Source organism: Gopherus evgoodei, chromosome 4 (assembly GCF_007399415.2).
Source record: "Gopherus evgoodei ecotype Sinaloan lineage chromosome 4, rGopEvg1_v1.p, whole genome shotgun sequence".
NCBI classification, from domain to species: Eukaryota; Metazoa; Chordata; order Testudines; family Testudinidae; genus Gopherus; species Gopherus evgoodei.
This window is the reverse complement of record NC_044325.1, coordinates 145,914,788-145,939,607: the sequence shown is the minus strand read 5'-3', so window position 1 is coordinate 145,939,607 and position 24,820 is coordinate 145,914,788. Positions and strand designations below refer to the sequence as shown.

Genomic DNA, 24,820 nt, shown 5'->3' with positions numbered 1-24,820 from the left:
TTAGATATTTGTTCTGCATTAATCAGAGTTATATCTGAGTGCCTCTCCAGGATCTCTGGTAGTAAGAGCATGAACTCTTTTCTCCCTTACTTCAGTTCCTCAGAGCCCCCTGCAGGTACTAGGATGAGAGTAGTTCTGCAGCCAAAGTTACAGGCACATGGGCTGCAAGCATGTGAACGCCTGCTCCAAGGTCTTGCTGTCTGGCGTGTAATTAAACCCAGCGATCAAAAGAAGTAAACGGTAGCATGAGGTAAATAATTATCCTCCACACTCATGCCTTGTAGAGGAGCCCCCAGGGCATGTCTGTGCTTTTATGTTATTGTCCTTGGTTGTTCATTTAAGTTAAAAGACCCTTGGATAACTTTACTTAGGTACGAAAACAGATGGGGGAATTATTTCATTTGAAAGGCTGTGAGTTTAGAAGGTACAACCTGATTGTCTGACTCTGGAGCATTTATGTGTGATCGTAATCTGGTTTTATTAAATGCATTGGCTCATCTGGTTCACTGCTGGTTGCGTATAACATCGGTAGGCTTGGCAGAGTCATTTTGATTTTTATCCACTTAATTTTTCACAGTTGAGAGAAATTATGGGTCAGTCAACATTACTTGTCAAAATATACAATGTAAATATCCTTAAATCAAACGCCAATAAGTTCTCAAACAGCATTTTTAAAACTTTGCCTATCTGTAAATTTTGGTTACTATCAATGAAAATACTTTATTTGTTGTATATGTGTGATGATATCAATGTTTACCAATGTTTACTGATAAAAATCTAATACTTCCAAGCCTAAATATAGGATAATGTGTAGTTTGTAAGAAGGATGCTGAAATTAGGACACAATCAGACACTCATTACTAACTCAACATGAGAAAATTCCTCCCACTAAAGATGCTGGTGGGAAGCCATGCTTCCATAGATTCATCCAAAGAAAGCCAACTGCTTAGGGTGATCATCTCAGATCTTTTGATGAGAATGAGAAGCAATTTGCACAAGTGGAAAACAATGATTTTGCTACCAAAATTTAGGTTTGAACTACGAGAAATGGCTGCAAATCTCCCTCTGGGTCAAAGTTCAAGATTTTGAAAGCAGGAGAGGAACACAACAAGAGTGACAGGACAAAATCTTGCCCTTGATCAAGTTTGTGAATCGTCAAGGAAATATCCATTTTTGTCATTGAATTCTCAATTTTTGCCATCAAATATTTAGACCGTAATCCCAAACCTCTTGTAGTCAATGGAAAGACTCGCATTGATTCTAGTGAACATTGGATAGTATGTAACTATCAATGGCATAGTAAGTAGCCAACCATCTATAAAAAGTACGATTGTCATAGCTGCAGCTGTTACCTGGAGGGATGTGGGTGACCTCAAATCCATCCAGGAGGATGCTTCCTTGGGGATTCCTGTTGCACACTCTAGTCTCGGAGATACCGGTGTCCCAGTAAGAAACCTCACTTGTTTCTTTTCTTCTTCGGTGGCTAAGTTCCTTCTCTTCAGGAACTCTTTCTGGCGGGGGCTCTGGGACTGCTCCTCTGCCTCCTTTTTCCGACATTGCCTCACATGGCGACATGTGGTGACATTGTTTCTCCTCCACAAGCTCTCACGGGTCCGTTGCCAGCGCTCGCACTTCTCGTCATAACTCTCACTCAGACGCTTGCACCGGCGCGGGGACGTCTCAGTTTGACTGATCATATTGTCCACGGCTCCACACGCAACACACCAACCTGTGATGATCTCCTGGCTGCTTTGGTGAAGTTCTTTCCTAATGAAACCAAAGGGAGTAGGGGAGGGACAGACATTTTAAGTGAAAACAAATGATCAGGCTGGAGGCTGAATAAATGTATGAGAGACACCAACTCTAGGAAGATTCTCCTTATTCAGTGGATGCAGGTGGCATCCTTTTCCCGACATCTCTCTACCCCCAGCCATAGATAAATCTACACATGCACGTACTTGGGAGCTAATAAAGGATTGCTCCCTGAAGTAGATTTTCCAGTGCTTTATCCAGTTCAGTTTCAGTCATGTTCAAAATGATGAAGTTTCTACCACCTTCCTTGGGAGATTTATTCTTCAATCTTAGATCTTGCCATTATCAAATACCTCCTACTGTTTAGTCTAAATTTTTTTTTGCTCAGTTTCAGTCTGCTGCTCCTAGTTATAACCCCTTGGCCCACCTAAAAGAGTAAGACTGAAGCAAGAATAACGGCTCCTGGTATTTCCGTAGTAGTGGCCTTGCATTCCTTTCCTCCATACATATATTTTTCCAGGCTGTTTTCAAAGACTAACTATAGATGTAGGAAATTTGCTATTATATAATTTACTTTTCATGTAGCTGCACGTATTTCTAAATCCTTTTTGCCTTCTGTGCACACCCAGAGAGGCCTGGGACATGGAGCTTGTCTGCATGGGTTTTTCTATAGAACCTTTGGAAAAATCCCATGTTGTTTCTGTCTCATCAGTTTTAAGAACCCTATCTGAAGATAATGGTCACCCTAACGTTGAGTGTTGCATTATTTCAGCTCCTCTTCCTTTCCACTCACCTTTTGCAATAGCTTGACTTAAATGGTACATTCCAGTTTGCACTGTGCACTTTTTTCTTTCCTTTTCCTCACCAAAGCTTGTCTGGCTGTAATGCCGTGTGCTTAATTCTCCTGGCTAGTGGCACTGCCTCCTGTCCCCTTCTGTTGTAAATATTAAATACATGAATGTTTACTCTTGTTAGAAACATCGTTGGACTCCAGATGAGGGGAGAGCAAGCAGGAGAGCTGAATGGCACTGCTCAGCCCTGTCCCTTTGCGTCCACTTCTGTTTGTGTCTAGTTCAAGCAAAGCAGGTAGGTTGCACCAGAGGCCTGCCCTAAGAATGAGCTCCTTTGTTTGGGCATTACCTGCCTACAGTGTGTACATGTGCAGAGTGAATGATAATCCCTTCCCTCCACTTCCTCCTACAGAATTCTTTGCTCACTTGCAAGCTTCCCTCTTACTTGTTTTACTAGACTGTGGCCACATGGAAGATGTTTGAGTCTTCTCCGCTTCACCAGTGAGGGAGAAAACAGAGCATAACATGACACACACTGACAAAATCCCTAAAATGTTACATTTTCCCTCCTACACCTCCTTATTAGCCTGCACGTTTTCCTCAAGGACACATAGCTGCTGGGGTGCACGAGGTGGAGGGCATCGCCTGGGTCCTAGTGCCCACACAGTGTGTGATGGAGGGGTCTGCCCTGCTCGGTTCTGGGCGTTGGGGGGAGGAGTATCACACTGCAGCCCTGGGATGGAATATCCATTTTATTTTGACCAGCTAACAGGATCCAAGCTGAGGGCTTGGTTCTCCTTTCACTCACCTTGGTTTTATCTCCATTGACTTCAGTGGAGTTACTGTGGCTTGATATAGGTGCAAATGAGTGAAAAAAGAAAATTCCCGTCTCCAAATTTTCAAAAGTGCTCCGAGCCAGCATCTCCCATTCAGAGCGATGGAGAATCTTCTCTATCCCCACTGAGGATAATAGGAGCCCTTGAGTGCGAAGCTCTTTTGAATAACTGGCCATTTAGAATATATCTGCACTGCAGCTGGGAACGATACTCCCCGCCCAGTGAGACAGACTCCTGCTAGCAAACTAGCATGCTAGAAACAGCAGTGTGGACATTGCAACTCAGATGGCAGATGGACTCTCAAGCCCATCTGACCCCCTGGGTCTGAGCGTGGGTGGATAGCCTGAGTAGTTTTTTGGTCACTGGAGCTGCAGCTTCCACACTGCTATTTCTAGCACACTAGCTCAAGCCCTGCTACCCGCACCCCCCCCCCAACAAACGCAGCTGTGAAAAGCATTTTGAAGCTTTTATGCATGACTACTAACAGAGGAAGGGGAGAAAGGAATATATAGATTAGCCGAGAAACTCAGAAGACTTGGCAGCTGCGAAGTGTGTCAAAGAAGAATACAGAAGAGAACTGGTGGAAGATAGTGAAATCATTAGGAGATGGCCAAGGTTTTATGAGAAACTGCTCAGTGAAGAGAATGCAAAGAAATAGTTGTGGGAAGTATGCGCAAGCAGCAGCTTCATAAGACCTATGACCAGTGTGGAACCTCAGCACTGAAGACGATGAAACATGGGAATGCAGTGGGAGTGCACAGTGTACCAAATGAGGCATTTACAGCAGTGGTTGTCCAGCTTTTGTATTGGTGATCTTTCACATAGCAAGCCTCTAAGTGCGACCCCCCCTTATAAATTAAAAACACTTTTTTTGTAAATTTAATGCCATTCTAAATGCTAGAGGCAAAGTAGGGTTTTGGATGGAAGCTGACAGCTCGTGACCCCCCATGTAATAACCTTGCGACCCCCTGAGGGGTCCCAACCCCTAGTTTGAGAACCCCTGATTTAAAGCATTCACCCATGAGCTCGTGGTGATGATGACAGACTTCTTCAACCTTCTGTACTGGGAAATGCCCAACAAGTGGAGGAAGAGCACATTGGTCCCTATCTTCAAGTGTAAAGGAGATGTGCAGGAATGTAGTAATTACCAACCCATCTATGATGCTCTTCTCAGGGAGTCCAGAACCATAGGCTCACTGTGTTACCGCTATGCCTCAGGAAGAGAGAGTTTTCCTGGAGCTTAAACAGTGTGACAGCCTCCTGCTACACCACTCTGTCCACCTCACCAGCAAATATCTCCAGACTCTGCCATTCTAAACTTTGCCTTGCAGGTAACATTTAGTGAACCCTGGTTCCTGAGTCTCCTAGAGGCATCTTTCTGCAGCCTGCAGTCCCTCTCACTTGGACACTCATCGAAATGAACAAAGTCTCCTGTCTCCAAAGAGACAGAATACACCTCAGCCTGTTGGCTCAGTTGAGGATATGCACCTCACTTTAATATAACAGGATGGGGATGGTTTATAGTATAACTAATAATATGTTAATATAGATTTAAGTGATCGTGAGCAAAAGAAAAGAGACAGGTCTGGTTACAAACCAAACCAAACCTACTTTCTAGTGACTGAAACTTAACTTTAGCAAGCTACAATCTTTGCCTGAGCAGCTTTCTCACTCACATCAAGCTATGAGCATCCCCAGCCACTCAGGCAGAAGGATCCACCATTCACAGCATCAAAGGGTGCTGATCCCTTTGTCTCCTTAGTCCAAAAAGCCTTTGAAATGTGTTTTTTGAAAATAAATCCAGACAAAGTTCCTCTCCCCTGCTGCTTATTCTTTGGGGTGCAGGTGCCAAGCCCCTTCTTCATCCTTGGGTCAATTTGCTTTTTTGGATTCACTTAATCACTTTGTTTACCTTCGATACAAATGTCTTTCTATTGGCCTGTGCTTGTAATCAAGCCATGATGTTTTTCTCTTCCACTGTTTGCTTGATCCATGCAGACAGGTAAATCCACATTCCTTTGTCTAGGGCAGGCTAGTTTATCAACTGCCTCCACAACATATTTTAAGAACATATTTCCAGCATAAATACATAACTCTGTATACACAACCCGTACATACATCACACACTTTTTTTAGGATACTCTATGTCTTTAATGAAGTAAACACAAAGGGGAAATGTGTGATTATGGGGGACTTCAACTTCCCAGATATAGACTGGAGGACGAGTACTTGCAAGAATAATAGGGGTCAGATTTTTCTGGATGTGATAGCGGATGGATTTCTTCATCAAGTAGTTGAAGTACCTACGAGAGGAGATGCCATTTTAGATTTGGTGTTGGTGAGCAGTGAGGACCTCGTAGAAGAAATGGTGGTAGGGGACAACCTTGGTTCGAGTGATCATGAGCTGATTCAGTTCAAACTAGATGGAAGGATAAACAAATGTAGATCTGGGATTAGGGTTTTTGACTTCTCGAGGGCTAATTTTAAAGAGTTAAGGAAATTAGTTAGGGAAGTGGATTGGACGGAGGAATTAGTGGATTTAAATGCGGAGGAGGGGCCTGGAATTACTTTAAGTCGCAGCTGTGGAGACTGTCGGAAGCCTGCATCCCAAGAAAGGGGAAAAAAAACATGGGCAGGAGTTGTAGGCCAAACTGGATGAGCAAGCAACTCAGAGAGGGGATTAGACAAAAGCAGAAAGCTTACAGGGAGTGGAAGAAAGGCAGGATCAGTAAGGAAAGCTACCTTGGTGAGGTCAAAACATGTAGGGATAAAGTGAGGAAGGCTAAAAGCCGCATTGAACTGGACCTTGCAAAGGGAATCAAAACCAATAGTAAAAGGTTCTACAGCCACATAAATAAGAAGAAAACAAAGAAAGAAGAAGTGGGGCCGCTATACACTGAGGATGGAATGGAGGTTAAGGATAACCTAGGCATGGCCCAACATCTAAACAAGTACTTTGCTTCAGTTTTTAATAAGACTAGTGAGGAACCTTGCGATGATGGAGGGATGATAAACGGGAATGTGGATATGGAAGTGGATATTACCGCAACTGAGGTAGAGGCCGTACTTGAACAGCTCGATGGGACGAAGTCGGAGGGCCCGGACAATCTCCATCCGAGGATATTAAAGGAACTGGCGCGTGAAATTGCGAGCCCGTTAGAGAGAATTTTTAAGCAATCGATAAACTCGGGGGTTGTGCCGTATGACTGGAGGATTGCTAATGTAGTTCCTATTTTTAAGAAAGGAATAAAAGTGATCCAGGTAATTATAGGCCTGTTAGCTTGACGTCTGTAGTATGTAAGGTCTTGGAAAAAATTTTAAGGGAGAAAGTAGTTAAGGACATAGAGGTCAATGGTAATTGGGACGAATTGCAACACGGATTTAGTAAAGGTAGATCGTGTCAAACCAATCTGATCTCCTTCTTTGAGAAGATGACGGATTACTTAGATAAAGGAAATGCGGTAGATATAATTTACCTAGATTTCAGTAAGGCGTTCGACACGGTTCCGCACGGGGAACTGTTAGTCAAATTGGAAAAGATGGGAATGAATATGAAAGTTGTAAGGTGGATAAGGAACTGGTTAAAGGGGAGACTCCAGAGGGTCGTATTGAAAGGTGAACTGTCAGGCTGGAAGGAGGTCACTAGTGGAGTCCCTCAAGGATCGGTTTTGGGACCGATCTTATTTAACCTTTTTATTACTGACCTTGGCACAAAGAGCGGGAATGTGCTAATAAAGTTTGCGGATGACACGAAGCTGGGGGGTATTGCTAACACGGAGAAGGACAGGGATACTATTCAGGAAGATCTGAACCACCTTGTAAACTGGAGTAATAGAAATAGGATGAAATACAATAGTGAAAAGTGCAAGGTTATGCATTTAGGAATTAATAATAAGAATTTTGGATATACGTTGGGGGAGCATCAGTTGGAAGAAACGGAGGAGGAGAAGGACCTTGGGGTACTGGTTGATAGCAGGATGACTATGAGTCGCCAATGTGATACGGCTGTTAAAAAAGCAAATGCGATTTTGGGATGCATCAGGCGGGGTATTTCCTGCAAGGATAAGGAGGTGTTAGTACCGTTATACAAGGCGTTGGTGAGACCCCATCTGGAATACTGTGTGCAGTTCTGGTGTCCCATGTTCAAGAAGGATGAATTCAAACTGGAACAGGTTCAGAGACGGGCTACAAGGATGATCCGAGGAATGGAAAAACTGCCTTATGAAAGGAGACTCAAAGAGCTTGGCTTGTTTAGCCTGGCCAAAAGAAGGCTGCGGGGGGATATGCTTGCTCTATATAAATATATCAGGGGGGTTAACGTTAGGGAGGGAGAGGAATTATTTAAGTTTAGTACTAATGTAAGCACGAGGATGAATGGGTATAAACTGGATATTAGGAAGTTTAGACTTGAAATTAGACGAAGGTTTCTAACCATTAGGGGAGTGAAGTTCTGGAACAGCCTTCCGAGGGAAGTAGTGGGGGCAAAAGACTTTCCTGGCTTTAAGACAAAGCTTGATAAGTATATGGAGGGGATGTTATGATAGGATCGTTAATTTGGGCAATTGATCTTGGATTACCACCAGATAGGTCTGCTCAATGGTCTGCGGGGAGATGTTGGATGGAATGGGAACTGAGTTACTGCAGAGAATTCCTTCTTGGGTGCTGGCTGGTGAGTCTTGCCCACATGCTCAGGGTTTAGCTGATCGCCATATTTGGGGTCGGGAGGGAATTTTCCTCCAGGGCGGATTGGCAGGGGCCCTGGAGGTTTTTCGCCTTCCCCTGCAGCGTGGGGCACAGGTCGCTTGCTGGTGGTTTCTCTGCAGCTTGAGGTCTTCAAACCAATTTTGAGGATTTCAATAACTCGGTCCTGGGATAGGGGTTGTTATAAAATTGGATGGGTGGGGTTCTGTGGCCTGCCTTGTGCAGGAGGTCAGACTAGATGATCAGATTGGTCCCTTCTGACCTATGAGTCTATGAGTCTATGAGACATAGTTTGGCTAAATATTCTGTTGGGTGCACTCTTTGCTAATTGGCATAAAGGGCTCTCAGGGTCACACCATCAAGTTAATGGATAACACTGTGAAATGGCTAGAAAGAATTAGAGAAAAGATTTTAGCAGGAGCTGGAGTATCAAATATATGACAACCCAGTTGGATTTATGTTTGGAAGGTCAACAATGGAGGCAGTATTAGCAACCTGAATATTGCAGGAGAAGTATGGGAATAAATTCCTGGAGCTGCACTTGATGTTTGTAGATTTAGAGAAGGTTTAGGGCAGGGTTCCTAGAAAATTGCTTTGGTGATGCTTTTGGTTGTGCAATCTGCCAGAGACACATGTTCGGACTGTGATGGATATGTATGAAGATAGCATTACAGTAGTGAAAAGCATTCACTGAGAGTGTAGCTCTACATCAAGAATCAACCTTAAACCCAGTTCTGTTTGTGATTGCAATGGACGCCTCAATGCAGGACATTAGAGAAGAGGCTCCATGGAGCATACTTTTTGTGCTATGAAGATGAATACAAACTGGAAAAGGACCTAGAACTATGGAGGACTGCACTAGAAGAAAATGGCTTAAGAATCAGCTGACAAAAGACGGAATACGTGCAATGCTTTGTTGGGAGGACAACATGATGCCAGTAAAACTAGATGTACAGAGTTAAAGGCTGTGCAATAACTTACATACCTCAGTATACTGTGGAGCCATGATGGGGATGTGGATGCAGATGTTAGGAATCACCTGACAAGTGCTTGGTATAAATAGAGAGAGTTGACAGGAATTCTCTGCAATAAGGATATGCCAGGTAAACTAAAGAGCCAAGTGTATAAGATCATGATTAAGTCAGCCATGATATGTGAGTCAGAATGCTGACCAGTGAAACAGAGAGAACAACTACTACTTCACACTGCCGACAGGAGAATGCTCAAGCAGGTGCTGGGTAAGACAAGAGCTGACAAGCTATGCAATGAAATGATACAAGCCAGGATTCAGGTAGCCTCCATCACAGAAAAGCTGAGTGAGTACAGAGTGAGATGACTGGGTCGTGTGAAATGACAAGATGTAGGATGTGTTGGCCAGAGAGTTCAAAAACTAGTAGACACAGGACAAAGATCTCCTAAAAAAGGTGGTTTGAGATGCTGAAGGAAGATATGAAGAAGGTTGCTGTCAGCTTGGAAGACACACTTGACAAGAACACTTGGAAACTAAGAACCAGAGCTACAGACCCTGATTGAAGGGAGAAGGCAAAGAGGAGCTCAAGCCCTGGGCTGAGAGACATGCTCCCAGCTACAGTGTAAACATACCCATAGGGCGTGATTTTCGGTGGGTGTGAAGCATTGACCTAACTCTTCCTACCGAAGTCAGTGGGAGTTTTACCATTCACTTTAACAGGAGCAGAGTTAGGCCAACGCGGAATGCTTTTGAAAAATCCCAGCCTTAGTGACTGAGGAACATCAAATGATTCAATCATTAAGGTGCAGTTCTGATAAGTACCCAAGGTTTTACCTTAGGGTCACATTCTGCTCTGAGTTGTGCAGAAGTCAACTGGGAGTAAAATCACTAAGTGGAGGCACTCCTGATTTACACCAGTGTAATTGTGAGCAGTCAGCCCTTTTACAGTCATTTAAACAAAAAATAAAATAATTTTTTGATAGTGTCTGGTGATTGGTTGGAAATTGAGATTGGAAATAGGGAGAGGCTGCTCTCTTCCAGCTTTAGGTTTCCTATTCATCGCAGATCACAGAGCTTTGGAGGACACATGCCAGCATCTTTTCACTTGGCAAGAACATAAACTGGCACCCATCATATGCATAAAGTCTCTGAGCTTGGGCTCTTGCCGCTGGACCAGTAGGCTAAGAGTGTGGTAGTAATATCCATTCCTAGCAAACATTTTTCAGATTTTCATTAACATATATTATATTGTTTCATAGCAATCATTTGTTCCAGTCCTTAATGTCTTCGTAAGCTAGACAGCTCCATACACCCTTGCACTCAGAGCTGAAAGACAGACTAATTGAGATGTAGATAGATAAGATCAAATTCCTATCTAAATCCTTTCAAAGTTCTGGGAACTCTCTATCCAGGTACTTATAATGCTCCCATCACTCTTGAGTCTGAGAGTCTGACTGCCTGAAAGAAAAAATGTATCAACTAAAGTGAAGAAAAAATAAGGAAAATTAGTCTCTGAAAAAACAGGTTAAACTTTGTTCACTCTCAAATAAAAATAAGCGATTTCACTAGCATTTCTTTGTCTCAAACAACTGGAAAATCACTGACTTTGATGGAAACACTGAGGGCAATTAGTGGCATCAATTAAAAAGTTTGTAAGGTTTTGGGGAAGGAGGAGGAAAGATGGGGAGATTTGATAATAATTTGCCCCACAGAATAGTATAGCTGCCTATAAAAAACCACTATAGATAAACACATTTTTTATAATGGCACAGCCAGAGCATGTCACTGAAATGTTTTCCTTTAACTGGAAGAACTCCTTTCCAATATGAGAACAGCCTTTTAATAACAATCTGAAGAGCTTGTGCTTTTATGTAGGAGAAATATATGCAAACTAGCCATCAACGCATCACCTTAAATACTCCCCGAGCCAACTAGGAAAATGAAGACTTCCAAGATAATATTGAAATGAATCACTTTCTAAATGGCCCTGAACTTTTGGGTTTTTTTTGCATTATTTGTTTGGAGATGCTGCTGACTCTCGAACCTCTCGCTGTCCCTGAAATGTCCTTTTTTTCACTTAATTATTCCACTCGTCCCCCTCTGCGTCTCATCAAAATCTGCTATTCATTTGTTTTTATTGTTGCAGACTTTCAGCTGGAGAAATAACAGAACTGGGCAACTCACATAAAACACTTAAAATGTTGTTTCCACACAGCTTTTATGTTCTTGACTAAATAGTTTCATTGTGGCCCTTGTTCTAGGCTTTCTCTCTCATGCCCAATCTTCCTCAGCACAGCAGGCTGAGGGTAGATCTGGTGAACAGCTTCGCTGACATTGAAGTACATAATGATTGGGCCTATGCCAACACCCTAGAGCTGAAAACACTCAGAAACTGGATCTGGATGTGAACTCACTCCTTCCCTCCTTCCCCCCTCCCCAAAAAAAGACAATTGGCCTCCAAACTTTTCAGGCCCTGGAAACGATATTTTTCTCTGCTTATATTTTCATATTTAAAAAATGGCCCAGTCCAGTGCTGAATATGGGTGCTGCTGCCTATTCATCCGGATGTGTGACATGTACTCAAAGGCTGCATTTGTTAGACTCTTTCTCATTACAAGCTGCTCAGCTACCTTCTCACCTGCTCTGACTACATTCTTTACAGAGCCTGCTTACTGTGCATCCCAGGAAGTGGGACTTGTTTATACGCTTGATTTAAACACAAAATACCTTCAGACTTTTAAAGCAAGAAAGAAACGTAAAGAAACGTGTGATCTATTACTCACCCCCAAGCTGAGCAAACTTCTGAGCCCTTGCTGGCGACTTACGGGTTTTATTTTCTTCCGTGGCCACCTAAAATTACTCTTCTTAATTAATAAGCGTGCCTTTTATCTCTCTTTTGCATGCTGTAACACTCAAACTTCAAGGGAAAAAAAAATCCCTTGCTGGCTCATGTTACAACCTCCCAGTGTCAATCATGCAGGCTGAAACTCCGGGTTAAAGAACAAGACACAAATTGCCTCCCTTTACAGGGTCAGCGTTTATTTCTGTACATCCATAGCTAGCCACAGATCTAAAGGTTCTTACCTCTATGCAGCAAGGGCAGCCCTTAGGTGAATTCGCCAGATGTTCAGAGACCCTGCTCTTCTCCCCAACCTCAGTTAAGCCCCATGCCAGAAAGGAGAAGGGTGAGCTCTGGGTTAGTGGGTGCTAACACATTGCAACTGACATCTTGTTTGAATGACTTCTCTTTGCTGCTCTTTTTTTTTTTTTTTTGAAACAGGAAATGTACTAAGCCGCAACACTTAACCCAGGTTCCTGTCTCTGCTTAGAGTTTGTGACATGGTAGGAGAGGCTGGAGCATTGGTGCCCTGCACAGTATAGTTGTTTGGTTATCTTGTGGTGGGACGGGCTGCATACCACTATCGCCAGGGTCCAGGAGTGTCCTTTGCTGTTTCTCCATTTATCAGCTGCTGCACCCTGAGGCGCTGCTCCGTCCTGAGAAGCTGTGCAGGATGAGCTGTGACTGACTCTGCCTTGCCACCTTTGGCATGAGGAATCGTGGTGTTGGGAAGGAAAGTAGTGTTACTTGTAAACAGTCTTCTGTAGTGCAAAATTCCTATTTCTGCCATCTGAGGTTAGGCCAGCGGCAGAGTTGACAAAGGTCAGAGTGATGCTGGTGTGAACGCTCCCCACCAAACAGATGTGTCCAGGTAAACATGGAAGGAAATGAAACTCTAAGGCAGCCATCTTCTTTATGATAGCTCCAGCCTTATTTTCTAAGGACTCATCCAGAAGTGATGCTTGAGCCAAGTCTATGGCTAAACAGTGCTAGAATAAAAAGCAAGAGTCTCCCTTAGTATTGCTTCCAGGATTTACACATCCCAAAATAAATCCTTATTTGGGCTGAACGGCAGATCCCCTTTCCCTTCACCATAAATCTCTTGCTTTCTCTGTATTTGCCCCCCTATTTCAACCATCCTTGTTAAGTTTCTTATTTGACATTTCTGAAATTCCTGTGGGATTATTTGGCCCAGAGGGCACCAATTATTATTGTCAGAGGGGAATATCTGCTGCCACCCATCATTCCGGTAGAGCTCAGCCTGGTAGATATTGGGCCTGGAACTTCAATACACTATTCCAGGTGTGTTCTCAGGGACTAGTGTCTCCCTGCTCACCTGATTCGCTGTGTATGGAGCCCAGAGTCACCCTGGCCACCGATCTGCCATGTGACTGCAATAGTAGGCCACCTAGAATTTGCTGCCCAATATTACCCCAACATCCTTCCGTCATTATTGCTTTCTGATGCACTTCCATTCCATGGGATATCTTCTAGATGACACCTTTCACCTGCAGGGAATAAGGAGCCTACAGTCCCTGTTTTGCTTCAGTACCAGGATGAGAGAGGATCCGTGTATTGGGGTCTGCTGTCAGCAGGTGGCAATGCGGACTAACTTGATACAGACTCACTGTGATGGTTGTGGGGGTAGGTAATTCCACCCAGAATAGGAGAGAGGAAGGTGTGGGCAGAAGTGGGGAAACAGTACCTGGAACAGAGAGGTCCTGGAGGGAAATCCTAGGAACAGCCTAGCTTGGGCGAGAAAGTTTAGGCTGAGCTTAGGTGTTATTGCTGTTTCCACTGGCAATAAAAGAACTACCTCAGAAGAGAGAGGCCTTTGGACACGAAACCAGTGAATGCACACACTCCATGCTAGAGCATGGGAAAATTTCACCACATTCATAGCACGTTTTTGTGATTTGCCCTTTGCATTGTTAACTAAAGCAGAATGCTTTCAGCAAGGACCTGATCCAAAGCTCATTGAAATCAATGGATGGGCTCCTATTGACTTCAGTGAACTTAGTTTTGGCCCCAAGAGAATAAACACAAATCCATTTCAGATTTGTGTGTTTCATTGAAACTCCCCTGATTTCCTCATGCCTCCCTGGAACCTGCTGGATTGTGTCTCACGGCTTTATTTTTTATTTATACTTTTAGATCAAACTTTTGTGAGATTTTATAAAATTGCAAACAACCAAAGTAATAGACCAACTATTAGTAAACGAATAGAGTAAAATACACATTTCACAAAGTCTCATTTATTCACATCCTCTTTTACTCCATTATGCTTTATACATTATTAATTTTGATGATTTATGAGACTCCTGATGAGTTTCTATCCTACTGCACTTAATTTTTAACAAGCATAAATTCACTGTGCTTTGCCCAGCAGCGAGAATAGTTTTATAGCTCTTATTATACTTTCCTGATGTATATTTCAATTAGAACTTCAAAATGAGGTTGCAGCCTCTTTAGGCTATACATTCTTGGTGCTGCTACAGATTTTCCACCTCTAATTTCACAGAGTTTAGGACATTTTCCCTGCCCCTGAAATGCAGCTGTTTTCAACCACAGAGGCACCTGCACTTCAGAGCTGGACGGTGTGATCCCTAAACTTTAAAGGTTCTGCCCCGAGTACTGCTGAAGTTGGTGGGAATTTGAAGTCTGGCTTGATGGGAGTTCTGGGTGTTCATGGAATGCACAATTGGCCTCTATGCACATACAATCTTGCTAATGTGAATTACAGACTGTAAGCTTGTTGGGACAGGAAGTCTTTTTTATGATGTGTGTGTCCAATGCAAAAATAGGCCCCAACCCCTGCTTGGGCTTCTAGGCGTTATTACAATGCAGATAAATATTACTAACAACAACAATTAGTGTTTAGCATGAAGGAATGCTGTGGGACCTGATGCTGACTCAGTTAGAGCACAGTGAGAGGAGAATGAGATCCTCTTAGGTTTTGCAAGGACAATTAAAAAGCAGATTTCTTACTAAGCAACTTTGTGCAGTAGAGCAAATGGGAGGTATGCTACTGAAACCAGTGTGGGCTGTTTGCAGCATTGGGAGGTCTGAGAGTTGCTGTCCTGGTTGAAAGTGAGTGATACCCATACCCCGTCCCCGCAAACATGAACCCAGACATTGCTAACGCTGTTCTACAGACGGCGGAGAATTTGCTGCTTTTCAGAGGCCTCATGTTGCCCCCTCTTCTCATATCCAGAGAGAAAATATAAAAAAAAAAAAAAAAAAAGATGGGATTTTCCGAAGCACTTGAGTGACTTCGATGTACAAATCTCATTGAAAGCCAATTGGATTTGTTGCTACTAAGTCCCTTAGATGTTTTTGCAAATAGCACCCAAACTATTTAGACTGAAAATAAAATGTCCCCATTTAGCTGAAGTTCGTGCCATTAGGTTTGTTTTCTAGTTAGGCCCTGCTGCATGTGACAAGCTAACTTTTTTTGACATTTTCCACATTTAAACTATTTCTTGTGAGTGAGTCCAAAAATTCGGGAGCCCAGTCTCGTATTAAGAGGGGGATTCTCACAGCAGTGTATGGATAGTAGAGTTCCCGTTTCCGCAGTGCTCCACTCCTGATAATCTCCAGTGCACATTCTTCCTTCGGTGCACCTGGTTTCTGCATCACATGGGAAACAGTTTTCTCAGCAGTTTCTGGGGAGAAGGAGAAATACAAGAAAGGGAACTGTCATCACAAACCTGTGCAGAGCAATGAAATCTAAAGTTCAACATTTAAGGAGGTATTTTGGCATTCTGAAAATGAATTACTAAATAGAGTGGGTTAAAAAAAACAGATGTTGAGATTTCAACAAAACTTCAACTTTAAAAAAAAAAAAGGAAATTGGTGAGATGTATAACTTCTCCTCTGCTTTTTGAGTAATTTATACAACTGGAAAATTGTATTGTTGTTATCCAAGCCTTTTGACCTGAATAACTTAGTAATAAAATTAGCAAAAGTAAATAAACAACATTTTCAGAAATACTCAAGTCCCATTTTCAAAGGTGACTCAGTGTCCTAAATGCCTAAGTCCCTTTTGAAAATAGGAGTTAAGTTACTAAGTCATTGAGATGTGTTTGAAAATTTTACATCTTATCTTTTACTTGTGTTTAGCACATACTGGTGCTGTAAAAATACAATAATAATTTCCTTAGCAAGTCTGAGACACTCATATTTGGGCTGAATTTCTTGTGACTATAAAATCATCATTGATGCAATTTTGAGATGTACTAAAGAGGTTTGCATGAAAGTTAAGGTGATAAACTGAATTAATTAAAAACAGTTCCTTCATTTTTGTAGCTGAAGCAATGAATTTTTAGGAGATTTGGGTTCAGTATTGTAAAAACTTCTAAGGAGAATAGTGAAACTCTTCTTTAAAAGTACAGTGTTTCATTAAAAACATTCATACTACCAAAAAAAAAAAGTTAACATGGGGACGCTATTCTCCACTTTCTGGAGGTTAGTAATATTTTTATGCCTGGGTACTGTTATGTACAAGCCCTTCTAATTAGCAAGGCCATATAAGTGTGCTGATCCTACCAGTAGCAATGTGACCCAAGATGCAGAGCGTGATGGAAACACTGATATTCTTGATTATTAATTCCTGTCTCAAGGAACTGAAAAATCCATCCAGGGCGAACTTAGTTGCAGAGTAGGGAGCAACAAATGGAATTCCAATTTTACCTAGAGAGAGATGCAACAACGTTTACGAGGCTAAATACTTTCAGTGCACAGAAGCAAAAACGTGTCATTCTGACTTTCTTATCCTTCAGCAGCTGTCATATTTTGACTCACAGGAACTAACTATCTCAATAGGCTGAAGGATATAAGTAAATCCACTAACACTGAGATGAGCGGGAAGGGGGTAAAACATTCCTAACAGTTTTTCTGTAATATGTGGCATGTACAAAATATATGATGAGATGCGGTGATATAAAGGTATTATCCGCATGAGGTCTGAATGACCTCCATAACTCACTCATGAGAAATGTGACCCTTGCATAGAACGCACATCCATATATATATCAGTTAGTGTATACAACACACAACCTAGCAAACAAACAATATGTATTGTGATGGCAGATATTATCACGTGGCGCTGTTATGCAGTTTTACAAGATCTTTTGCTTAGTGTGCAAGTGAATGTTTATTGTTGGGAAGACACATGGTGGTAATGTTAGTCTTTGGTTGTGCCAGGTTGTGTGTAGAGGCAGCTTCAGAAAAGGGAGAGTTTGCTCCATGCCTTGGACTCATACTTAGAGTCAATTATTGCATCATCAAAGATCTACAACCTAGCCTTACAGATGATCCCTCACTCTCACAGATCTTGGGAGACAGGCTAGTCCTTGCTTATAGACAGCCTCCCAACCTGAAGCAAATATTCACCAGCAGCCGCACACCATACAACATAAACACTAACCCAGGAACCTATCCTTGCAACAAAGCCCGATGCCAGCTCTGTCCACATATCTATTCAAGTGACACCATCATAGGACCCAATCACATCAGCCACGCCATCAGGGGCTCGTTCACCTGCACATCTACCAACGTGATATATGCCATCATGTGCCAGCAATGCCCCTCTGCCATGTACATTGGCCAAACCGGACAGTCTCTTCGCAAAAGAATAAATGGACACAAATCTGACATCAGGAATCATAACATTCAAAAACCAGTGGGAGAACACTTCAGTCTCTCTAACCACTCAGTGACAGACTTGAAGGTGGCAATTTTGCAACAAAAAAAATTCAAAAACAGACTCCAAAGAGAGACTGCTGAACTCAAATTAATATGCAAATTAGACACAATTAACTCAGGCCTAAACAGAGACTGGAAATGGTTGGGTCATTACACTAATTGAATCTATTTCCCTATGCTAAGTTCTCCTCACACCTTCTATGGGTCATCTTAATTATCACTTCAAAAGTTTTTTTCTCCTGCTGACGATAGCTCATCTCAATTGATTAGACTCTTCCTGTTGCTATGCATACTTCCACCTTTTCATGTTCTCTGTATGTATAAATATCTCCTGTCTGTGTGTTCCATTCTATGCATCCGAAGAAGTGAGCTATAGCTCACGAAAGCTCATGTTGAAATAAATTTGTTAGTCTCAGGCATTGGCATTAGGCTGAGATTTCTGGAAGCAGAGACTGCTCTATGCACTGTTTGACCATCTCATTTTAGGAGCGGTGTATGTGCGTAAGTAAAACCAGTTGCACTTGGAGTACACCCAGGGCTTGTCTACATCAGAAAGTTGCAGCGCTGGTGAGGGAGTTACAGCGCTGCAACTTAGGAGGTGTACACATCTGCAGGGCACCACCAGCGCTGCAACTCCCTGTTTGCAGCGCTGGCCGTACTCCCGTTTTGTCTCGGGTGTAGAGGATCCAGCGCTGGTGATCCAGCGCTGGTAATCAAGTATAGACACTTACCAGCGCTTTTCTTGACCTCCGTGGAATAAGCAGGTATCCCAGCATACCTTAGGAAGCCTCTGGTAATCAAGCTGGTCTCCTTCCCCGGCTTGCTCTCGCGTTCCCCGAACCCCGAGCAAGCAGGTCTCCTTCCCTGAGGTTTGCTGGGTGGTTCTGGGAACGCGAGAGCAAACCGCGGCAAAGCTGGTCTCCTTTCCCGGTTTGCTCTCTCGTTCCCCGAACCCCCGAGCAAGCAGGTCTCCTTCCCTGCGGTTTGCAGGGGGGTTCGGGGAACGCGAGAGCAAACCGCGGCGAAGCTGGTCTCCTTTCCCGGTTTGCTCTCTCGTTCCCCGAACCCCCCTTGAAGCCGCCCAACAGCGCTGCAGTGTGGCCACATCTAACACCACTTGCAGCGCTGGTTGCTGTAAGTGTGGCCACTCTGCAGCGCTGGCCCTATACAGCTGTACTAATACAGCTGTAACAACCAGCGCTGCAAAATTTTAGATGTAGACATGGCCCCAGACTGCATCATGGATTTCTCCTCCACCGGAAAGCTGATCTGCAAGATGCTAGACATGCTGCCGCTCAGCAGAGTGGGGTCAGAAGAAGGGGAGTACATGAATCATACAGACTGTTTTTGCATTGAGTAAACAGACTTTGTCACATTGAACCCATAGTCCCAATCAATTACACCTCTACCTCGATATAACGCAACCCGATAAAACACAAATTTGGATATAATGCGGTAAAGCAGTGCTGGGGGGGCGGCATGGCTGCGCACTCCGGTGGATCAAAGCAAGTTCAATATAATGCGGTTTCACTATACCGTGGTAAGATTTTTTGGCTCCCGAGGACAGCGTTATATCGAGGTAGAGGTGTATGTTAGTCTTCTCAGGTGATCCTCCTCCTCTCTTTTGAAAAACAATTTCAGAAGAAGCCTCCTTTGAATCTCAGGAGGAACTAAACCAAAGGAAAGAATCAAGCATTAGTGAACATAAGGGTCTCTAGCCTGGTTCATTCTCACCTGCTTTAGATGAAACCACTAGGATGCTGCCCCCACTCTCCTTCAGCATTGGCAGTGCAGAGACTGTCATGGCCACATAGCTGAGAAAGTTAATCTCCAGGAGTTTTCGTATATGCTCAACATCTCCATCGAAGTAGTTAAAGTAGGTGTAACCGATATGATTGAGGATCAGCATGTCAAGGCCTCCTGAAAGCAAAGTGGGTGTTTTAGCTTCAGCTAGAAGAAAATGATAAAACTGTTTAATGAACCTATGCCAGCAGCATTTGAACCCAGGACACTCTCCTTTTACCATTTGAACTAAAGGAGAAAACTCCCTTAACTAATAGCTATAGTAGGTTGTTATTTTTCCAGAGACGAAATACACCTCGCATTGTGTTGCATCAGTGGTTTGGGTATGTAAGTGTATCTCAAAAATCAAAACTCCTTTTTGTCTATAAAATCCTGTGAAGAACGAAAAGTAAACAACGTAACCACATCATCCAGTGTATGCTGCCAGCAATGTTAATAACAATACTTATAATAATAATAAGTATAAGTATAAGTATGCTTAATAATAATAATAATAAGTATAAGTATACTTATAATAAGTATATATTTTGAAGTGACCATAGCAGTGTCAGCAATACATGGAATCAGTTTACTGGTCCTTCATCTCTGGAGACCTATACTTCTAGCCTGGGCTTTAGTGAGAAGTAAAAATAAGATTGGGGTTATTTGTCTCTTGTGCTAAAAGCACCTCTGTGAAAGCGTCAGGTGGTGATTTCCCGACAGCAAGCAGTTAACGTACCCCACAATTGTTTGGCCTCCTTTACCACGTCTTCTGCAAGTGCCATGTCTTCCATGCTGCCATTCATAAAGTGAGCAGACGCTGCACCCAGCTCTAGGCACCGTGTGACAACCTGAGACAAATGCAACATGTAGACATGGATTTCCCCACTGTTAGTACTCTGAGCATTTCAAAGGGACACTTGCGTGGCTCAGTAGGCAGAATGATTATGTTCTCCTACTTGGGTGAGTCCAGTCTGTGTTCACTGAGTGAGATTCAGAGCTGGTATAAATACATTGACAGCAATGGAATTAGACCATGCAGGCATTTGGTCCTGTAGCTCTGCCTGCAAACGTACAGCAAGCACTAAACATCTGATTCTGCAAACACTGACTTGGCTGTAAATTGTGAAAAAAAAAATTGTCATGGAATTTTGCAAATGGTTATTTTTGCACATCCCTTGTAATAACACACTGGAGACCCCAGCCTAGCAGTCAGGTGTTAGTAGTTATGTCTGTCAACTTTTCCTGTTAATATTTAGGTAAGAAAATAATGGGTTATTAAAATAAATAAATAAATAAAATAACTTCTCTTCAATTCTGCTTATCTTTTAAAAATGTTAGTAACTAAAAATTCAAGCTCTGATAATTGAAAGCTTTTAGCACTCCAGCTTGGTAAAGCCAGCTCTGTGCACTAGTTTTTTTTAACCAAGAAGCTATGTATAAACCATTGATCCTACAATGCAATCCACTAATTGGTCTCCATTCAGGGGCCAGGAGCAGGGCAAATGGGTCCCTTTGCAGAATCAGGGGCTAAAACAGGCATGGAGCTTTTGCATTCAACAGTGTTCAACTGGGCTAAACCATAAGAACAAGTAACAAGAAGTGAGAAATCACCACTTTCTCAAAATCTCACAGCTCAAAAATTGCCCTGTCCAAACAGACCTCAAAACTTTCAGTAACGGTTTCTTCTGGGCAGAAGCAACACATGAGAAACTGACTGTGCGAAGAATTGTCTGTGTAAAAATTAGTGAGTGGAGGGGGCAGGGACATAAGAATTGCCAGGCTGGGTCAGACCAGGGTTCCATTTTGTCCAGTGATCTGTGTCTTATGTTGGCCAGCCCCAGGTACATCAGATGAAGGTGCAAGAAACCCTGCAGTGGTCAGTGAAAAACAGGCTTTAAAATGGCAGCGTGTGGGAGTTGAAATAGGATATTTTCCAACAAAAACCTATAATCTTCATTGAGACGTTATTGCATCTCTATAAACTGTGTATGAATCTGAACATGCATATCTCTTTAAACAAACATCCATATATATACCCATCACCATAGTATCTAGGCACCACAGGAGTGTTTGGCTAGCCAGTTACTTTCTGAAGTTTGGCTTCTGTCCGTGCTGTGATCAGAACATGGGCTCCCATCCGGGCCAGGTGATAAGCCATTTGCTCTCCAATTCCAGTGCTTGCTCCAGTGACGATCACTCGCTTCCCTTTCAGCATCTCTGCAGAGTAGCACATAGCAAATGTTACATGTCACACTAACATCACCCACAAAAACACTTGTGCCCAAAAGACTAGTGAAACCAACATTTCTGTCCCAAACCATACAAGTCCAGCCTCAGATCAACCCAGCCTATTCCTCTCAGTCCCAAGGGAAAAACCCATCAAGGGAGCAGTGGAAACTCACCCAAACGTACAGTTTTGATGCACTATCACTTCCATTTTAAACCTACTAAACCTTAGTATCTAGTTTTAGTTTGCTCTAGCTGTAAACTCAACAACTAAACAAACTAATGACTTTAACAAAGTAAAATCCGAGATCCCAAAGCTTTAAAAGTTTGGATCCAAAATTCACAACAGACCTTTATGTCTCTAATGGGGCAAGCCCAGCCCCTAGAATCAATTCCTCAGCTAGTGTACATCAGCATCGCTCCATTGACCTCAGTGAGTTATGGTGATTTACACCAGTTGAGGATCTGGCACTGGATTCTTCTACCAGGATGATAGGTTCAGTATGAAAATCTAGATGGAATGGAAAACAATCTCACTGTGAAGATGTTTTTTATCCAGAGCTGAATTTTGCAGCTGAGGCTCATCTTTAATTTGAAAATGAAACATTTTAGATTTCATGGTGCTAAACCTTGTGTCCAGTTATTTTTATTAGCAATAGTATCAACACAGTTTATAACTTTGTTGATTTCAAATCACTTACCTTGGAAATTCCAACAAGCCCCAAATAATCCCCTCTATTCATCTGGGAAGCTAGACTATGTCTGCACTTTTATACTACTGTGTAATTTGTCATTTTCTACCAGAGAAAGGAATACCATTTCAGGTGACATTCCTGGACATACTTCATTTCAAAAGGCTACAGTCTGGAATTTGAAAGGCTCATGAAACTGCAGCATTGTCTCTGTGCAGATCTATTATTATAACTCTCAAGTGTGCCCTTTTGCTGTCATGGTTTTAAAGGGCATTTGCTTTAATCACTTACCTGGATTAAAATCTTCCTTTGAATAAAAACAGAAGGCCAAGACCAATCCCACAAATGGAACAAGAATCTTTAGCAACAGCCCCATCCTACTGCAGAAAAACAAGCATAAAAAAGACAAACCCTGAAGAGCTGAGCGCCACAAAAGCATATAAATATTCTGAAAAGGAGAGAGCAAGTGATGGGAGCTTTGAAAACAAGTTCAATTGCAAATGTACGTCATAGCCTTTGTTTACTTTTTGGCCAGATTAACAATCATTAACCTTTAAACAACAGCGTCATTTTGGACTTCATATTCCCTGTTGCACCCTGATCCTGCTATGGACTGCCGTTGTGTTCTCTGAGCACATTGAAGGAAAAGTGTCCTTTTGTTGGAAGGAACCAGCCTCTGAGAAAGGAAGAGTGGGTTTGTGAACTTTGGTTCAGGAGATCTGGATTCAAGTACTGGCTCTAATAGATACGTTCTTGAGCAGGTCACCTAACCTCTGTGTGCCTCAGTTTCCTTGTCTATACAATGGGGATGGTACTCCCCTACCTCCGGGGAGGTGTTTTGAGGATAAATTCATTAATGAGTAGGAAGTGCTCAAATGCTATAGGAATGAGGGCCATATAAAAATATAGGAAGAACTTTCTAGTGATTGCAGCACAAACTTTGCAGGATTCTGCTATTTATTATTACCGCTTGTATAATACACACCATATGCTAGATGCTTAATACTTATAAAATGACACTGTCTATGCGTTAAGGAGCATATGTAGACAGATGACACACACATGCAGGGAAGGAATGCACTAAAAACCAGAGTGAATGAGCAGTCATGTGAGCCATGTCTTGCAGTTCCAGTGGGTGTGTAAACCCTTCCTTGGGGAAATAGAGATTGCAGACTTCTCTGAAAAAGGCTTTCTTAAGGAGGTGTTTAAAGGTGCAGAGGAGTGAATTCTGGTGGACTAGATTAGGGCTGGAGTTCTAAGGCTAGGGGAAAGAAGTAAGTGCATCAGGATTGCAGGATCAAATCCTAAATTTCTATAGAAAACAAATGGAAAGTTACTGCTACTAATTTACCTTTGAGTGGAATTTGCATTTCAGGGAGGCACAGTGCAATGTTTTCAGTGCATTTCTATGCATACAAGTGCTGTCTGCAAACAGCGCAATTTCAGAACTCAGCTATCTGGGGAGTTGCAATAAAACAAGTCTGGGCAACATCTCAGCTTTGCTCAGCTCCAGCGTGAAACTCAAATGGGCTCTTTTTTCGGAATTGTTTTCCAAACACAATCCCTTTAAAATCTCATTCCATTTAACATCCTTTCTTTTACAAACTGAAATAGAAAAACAATCCAGATCCTAAAACCAGGGGTTCCACAGAGTCAAGCAATACAGCAGGCAAACCCTGCAAAGCTGCCTCAGAGAAAAGCAGCCATATATAAACTTTGGACTTTGATTGTGAGTATCTGCATGACAGAAAAAATATGCTCACCTTTAAAACCAGTCTGCGTCCATCAAGTCTTTAACCTGCTGTATCAGACCTGCTCTCCATCAGCGAAAATGACAAGAGTTGGAGTGGATTGCCTCTTGCTGTGTTTACCCTGTCCCTGCTTTGGAAGGCATCAGCATGTTTGCACACTGAAAAGAGGTGGAGTTTTTACCGGAAAATAATGAGTTTCCCTTGGAACAACAGTAGTGTATCTAGGGTGGTCAAATGTCCTGATTTTATAGGGATGGTCCTGATTTTGGGGTCTTTTTCTTATATAGGCTCCTATTACCCCCACCCCCTGTCCCGATTTTTCACATTTGCTGTCTGGTTACCCTAAATGTATCTTCAACTCGTGTTTCGTAGGGCTTTTTTGTTTGTCCTGTGAAAGTGGAGATCAGCAGGGAGAATGGTTGATTAATTGGCTAAGAGGCATAAAGAAAGAGAAAGGGAGGGACCCAGAAAGGAGACTAGGAGAATAATAATTAGAAAAAGGAAATAGAAAATGGAAATGTGGTGGATAGGGGGAGAAGTGGAGGATGGAGGAAGTGAATAAGAAGAGATGGACAAATTCTGTCCTGGTGTAAATAAACAAAATTCAGGCATTATCTGCATTGGAAAGTTTGCACCTGCTTAACTAAAATCAGTTTTTAAACTGATATAGTCACACTGATTAAACTCCTGTTTGGATGCTCTGATTTCAGTTTAAGGATTTGGTCTACACTAAGAAGTTTTACTGCTTTAACTATGCCATTATATTTATGT

At 42.5% G+C, this 24,820-nt stretch overlaps 2 protein-coding genes across 12 annotated transcripts in view; both read right to left on the bottom strand.

Annotated features, from left to right (window-relative positions):
• TRAF3IP3 (TRAF3 interacting protein 3) overlaps positions 1–12,420 on the bottom strand; it is a 31,536-nt gene extending 19,116 nt beyond the window's left edge. The window contains exons 1-3 of one of the 7 annotated variants that reach the window (XM_030561695.1): positions 12,135–12,420; positions 11,834–11,900; positions 1,353–1,767 (exon numbers count right to left, since the gene is read on the bottom strand). In XM_030561695.1, coding sequence (XP_030417555.1) covers positions 1,353–1,697 — 345 coding nt within the window. In that variant the 5' untranslated portion in view covers positions 1,698–1,767; positions 11,834–11,900; positions 12,135–12,420. Of the gene's footprint in view, positions 1–1,352; positions 1,768–2,545; positions 2,687–9,065; positions 9,164–11,833; positions 11,901–12,134 lie in introns of those variants that run through there. The other 6 variants (XM_030561696.1, XM_030561700.1, XM_030561698.1 and 3 more) reach the window with 6 other exon arrangements.
• A 1,725-nt stretch (positions 12,421–14,145) lies between these two features.
• On the bottom strand, positions 14,146–24,221 carry LOC115650966 (corticosteroid 11-beta-dehydrogenase isozyme 1-like). 5 transcript variants are annotated; one of them, XM_030561690.1, is made up of 7 exons: positions 24,062–24,221; positions 22,590–22,678; positions 21,467–21,597; positions 20,117–20,228; positions 19,330–19,515; positions 16,438–16,581; positions 14,146–15,554 (listed from the first exon to the last, which is right to left on the bottom strand). In XM_030561690.1, exons 2-7 carry the CDS (start codon positions 22,672–22,674, stop codon positions 15,334–15,336), a joined length of 879 nt encoding a protein of 292 aa, XP_030417550.1. In that variant the 5' UTR covers positions 22,675–22,678; positions 24,062–24,221; the 3' UTR covers positions 14,146–15,333. The 5 variants fall into 5 exon arrangements, with proteins under 5 accessions (XP_030417550.1, XP_030417551.1, XP_030417552.1 ...); XM_030561691.1 differs by having other exon boundaries at positions 22,590–22,675; XM_030561692.1 differs by lacking the exon at positions 22,590–22,678 and adding an exon at positions 21,958–22,117.
• Between the last annotated feature and the right edge of the window lie 599 nt (positions 24,222–24,820).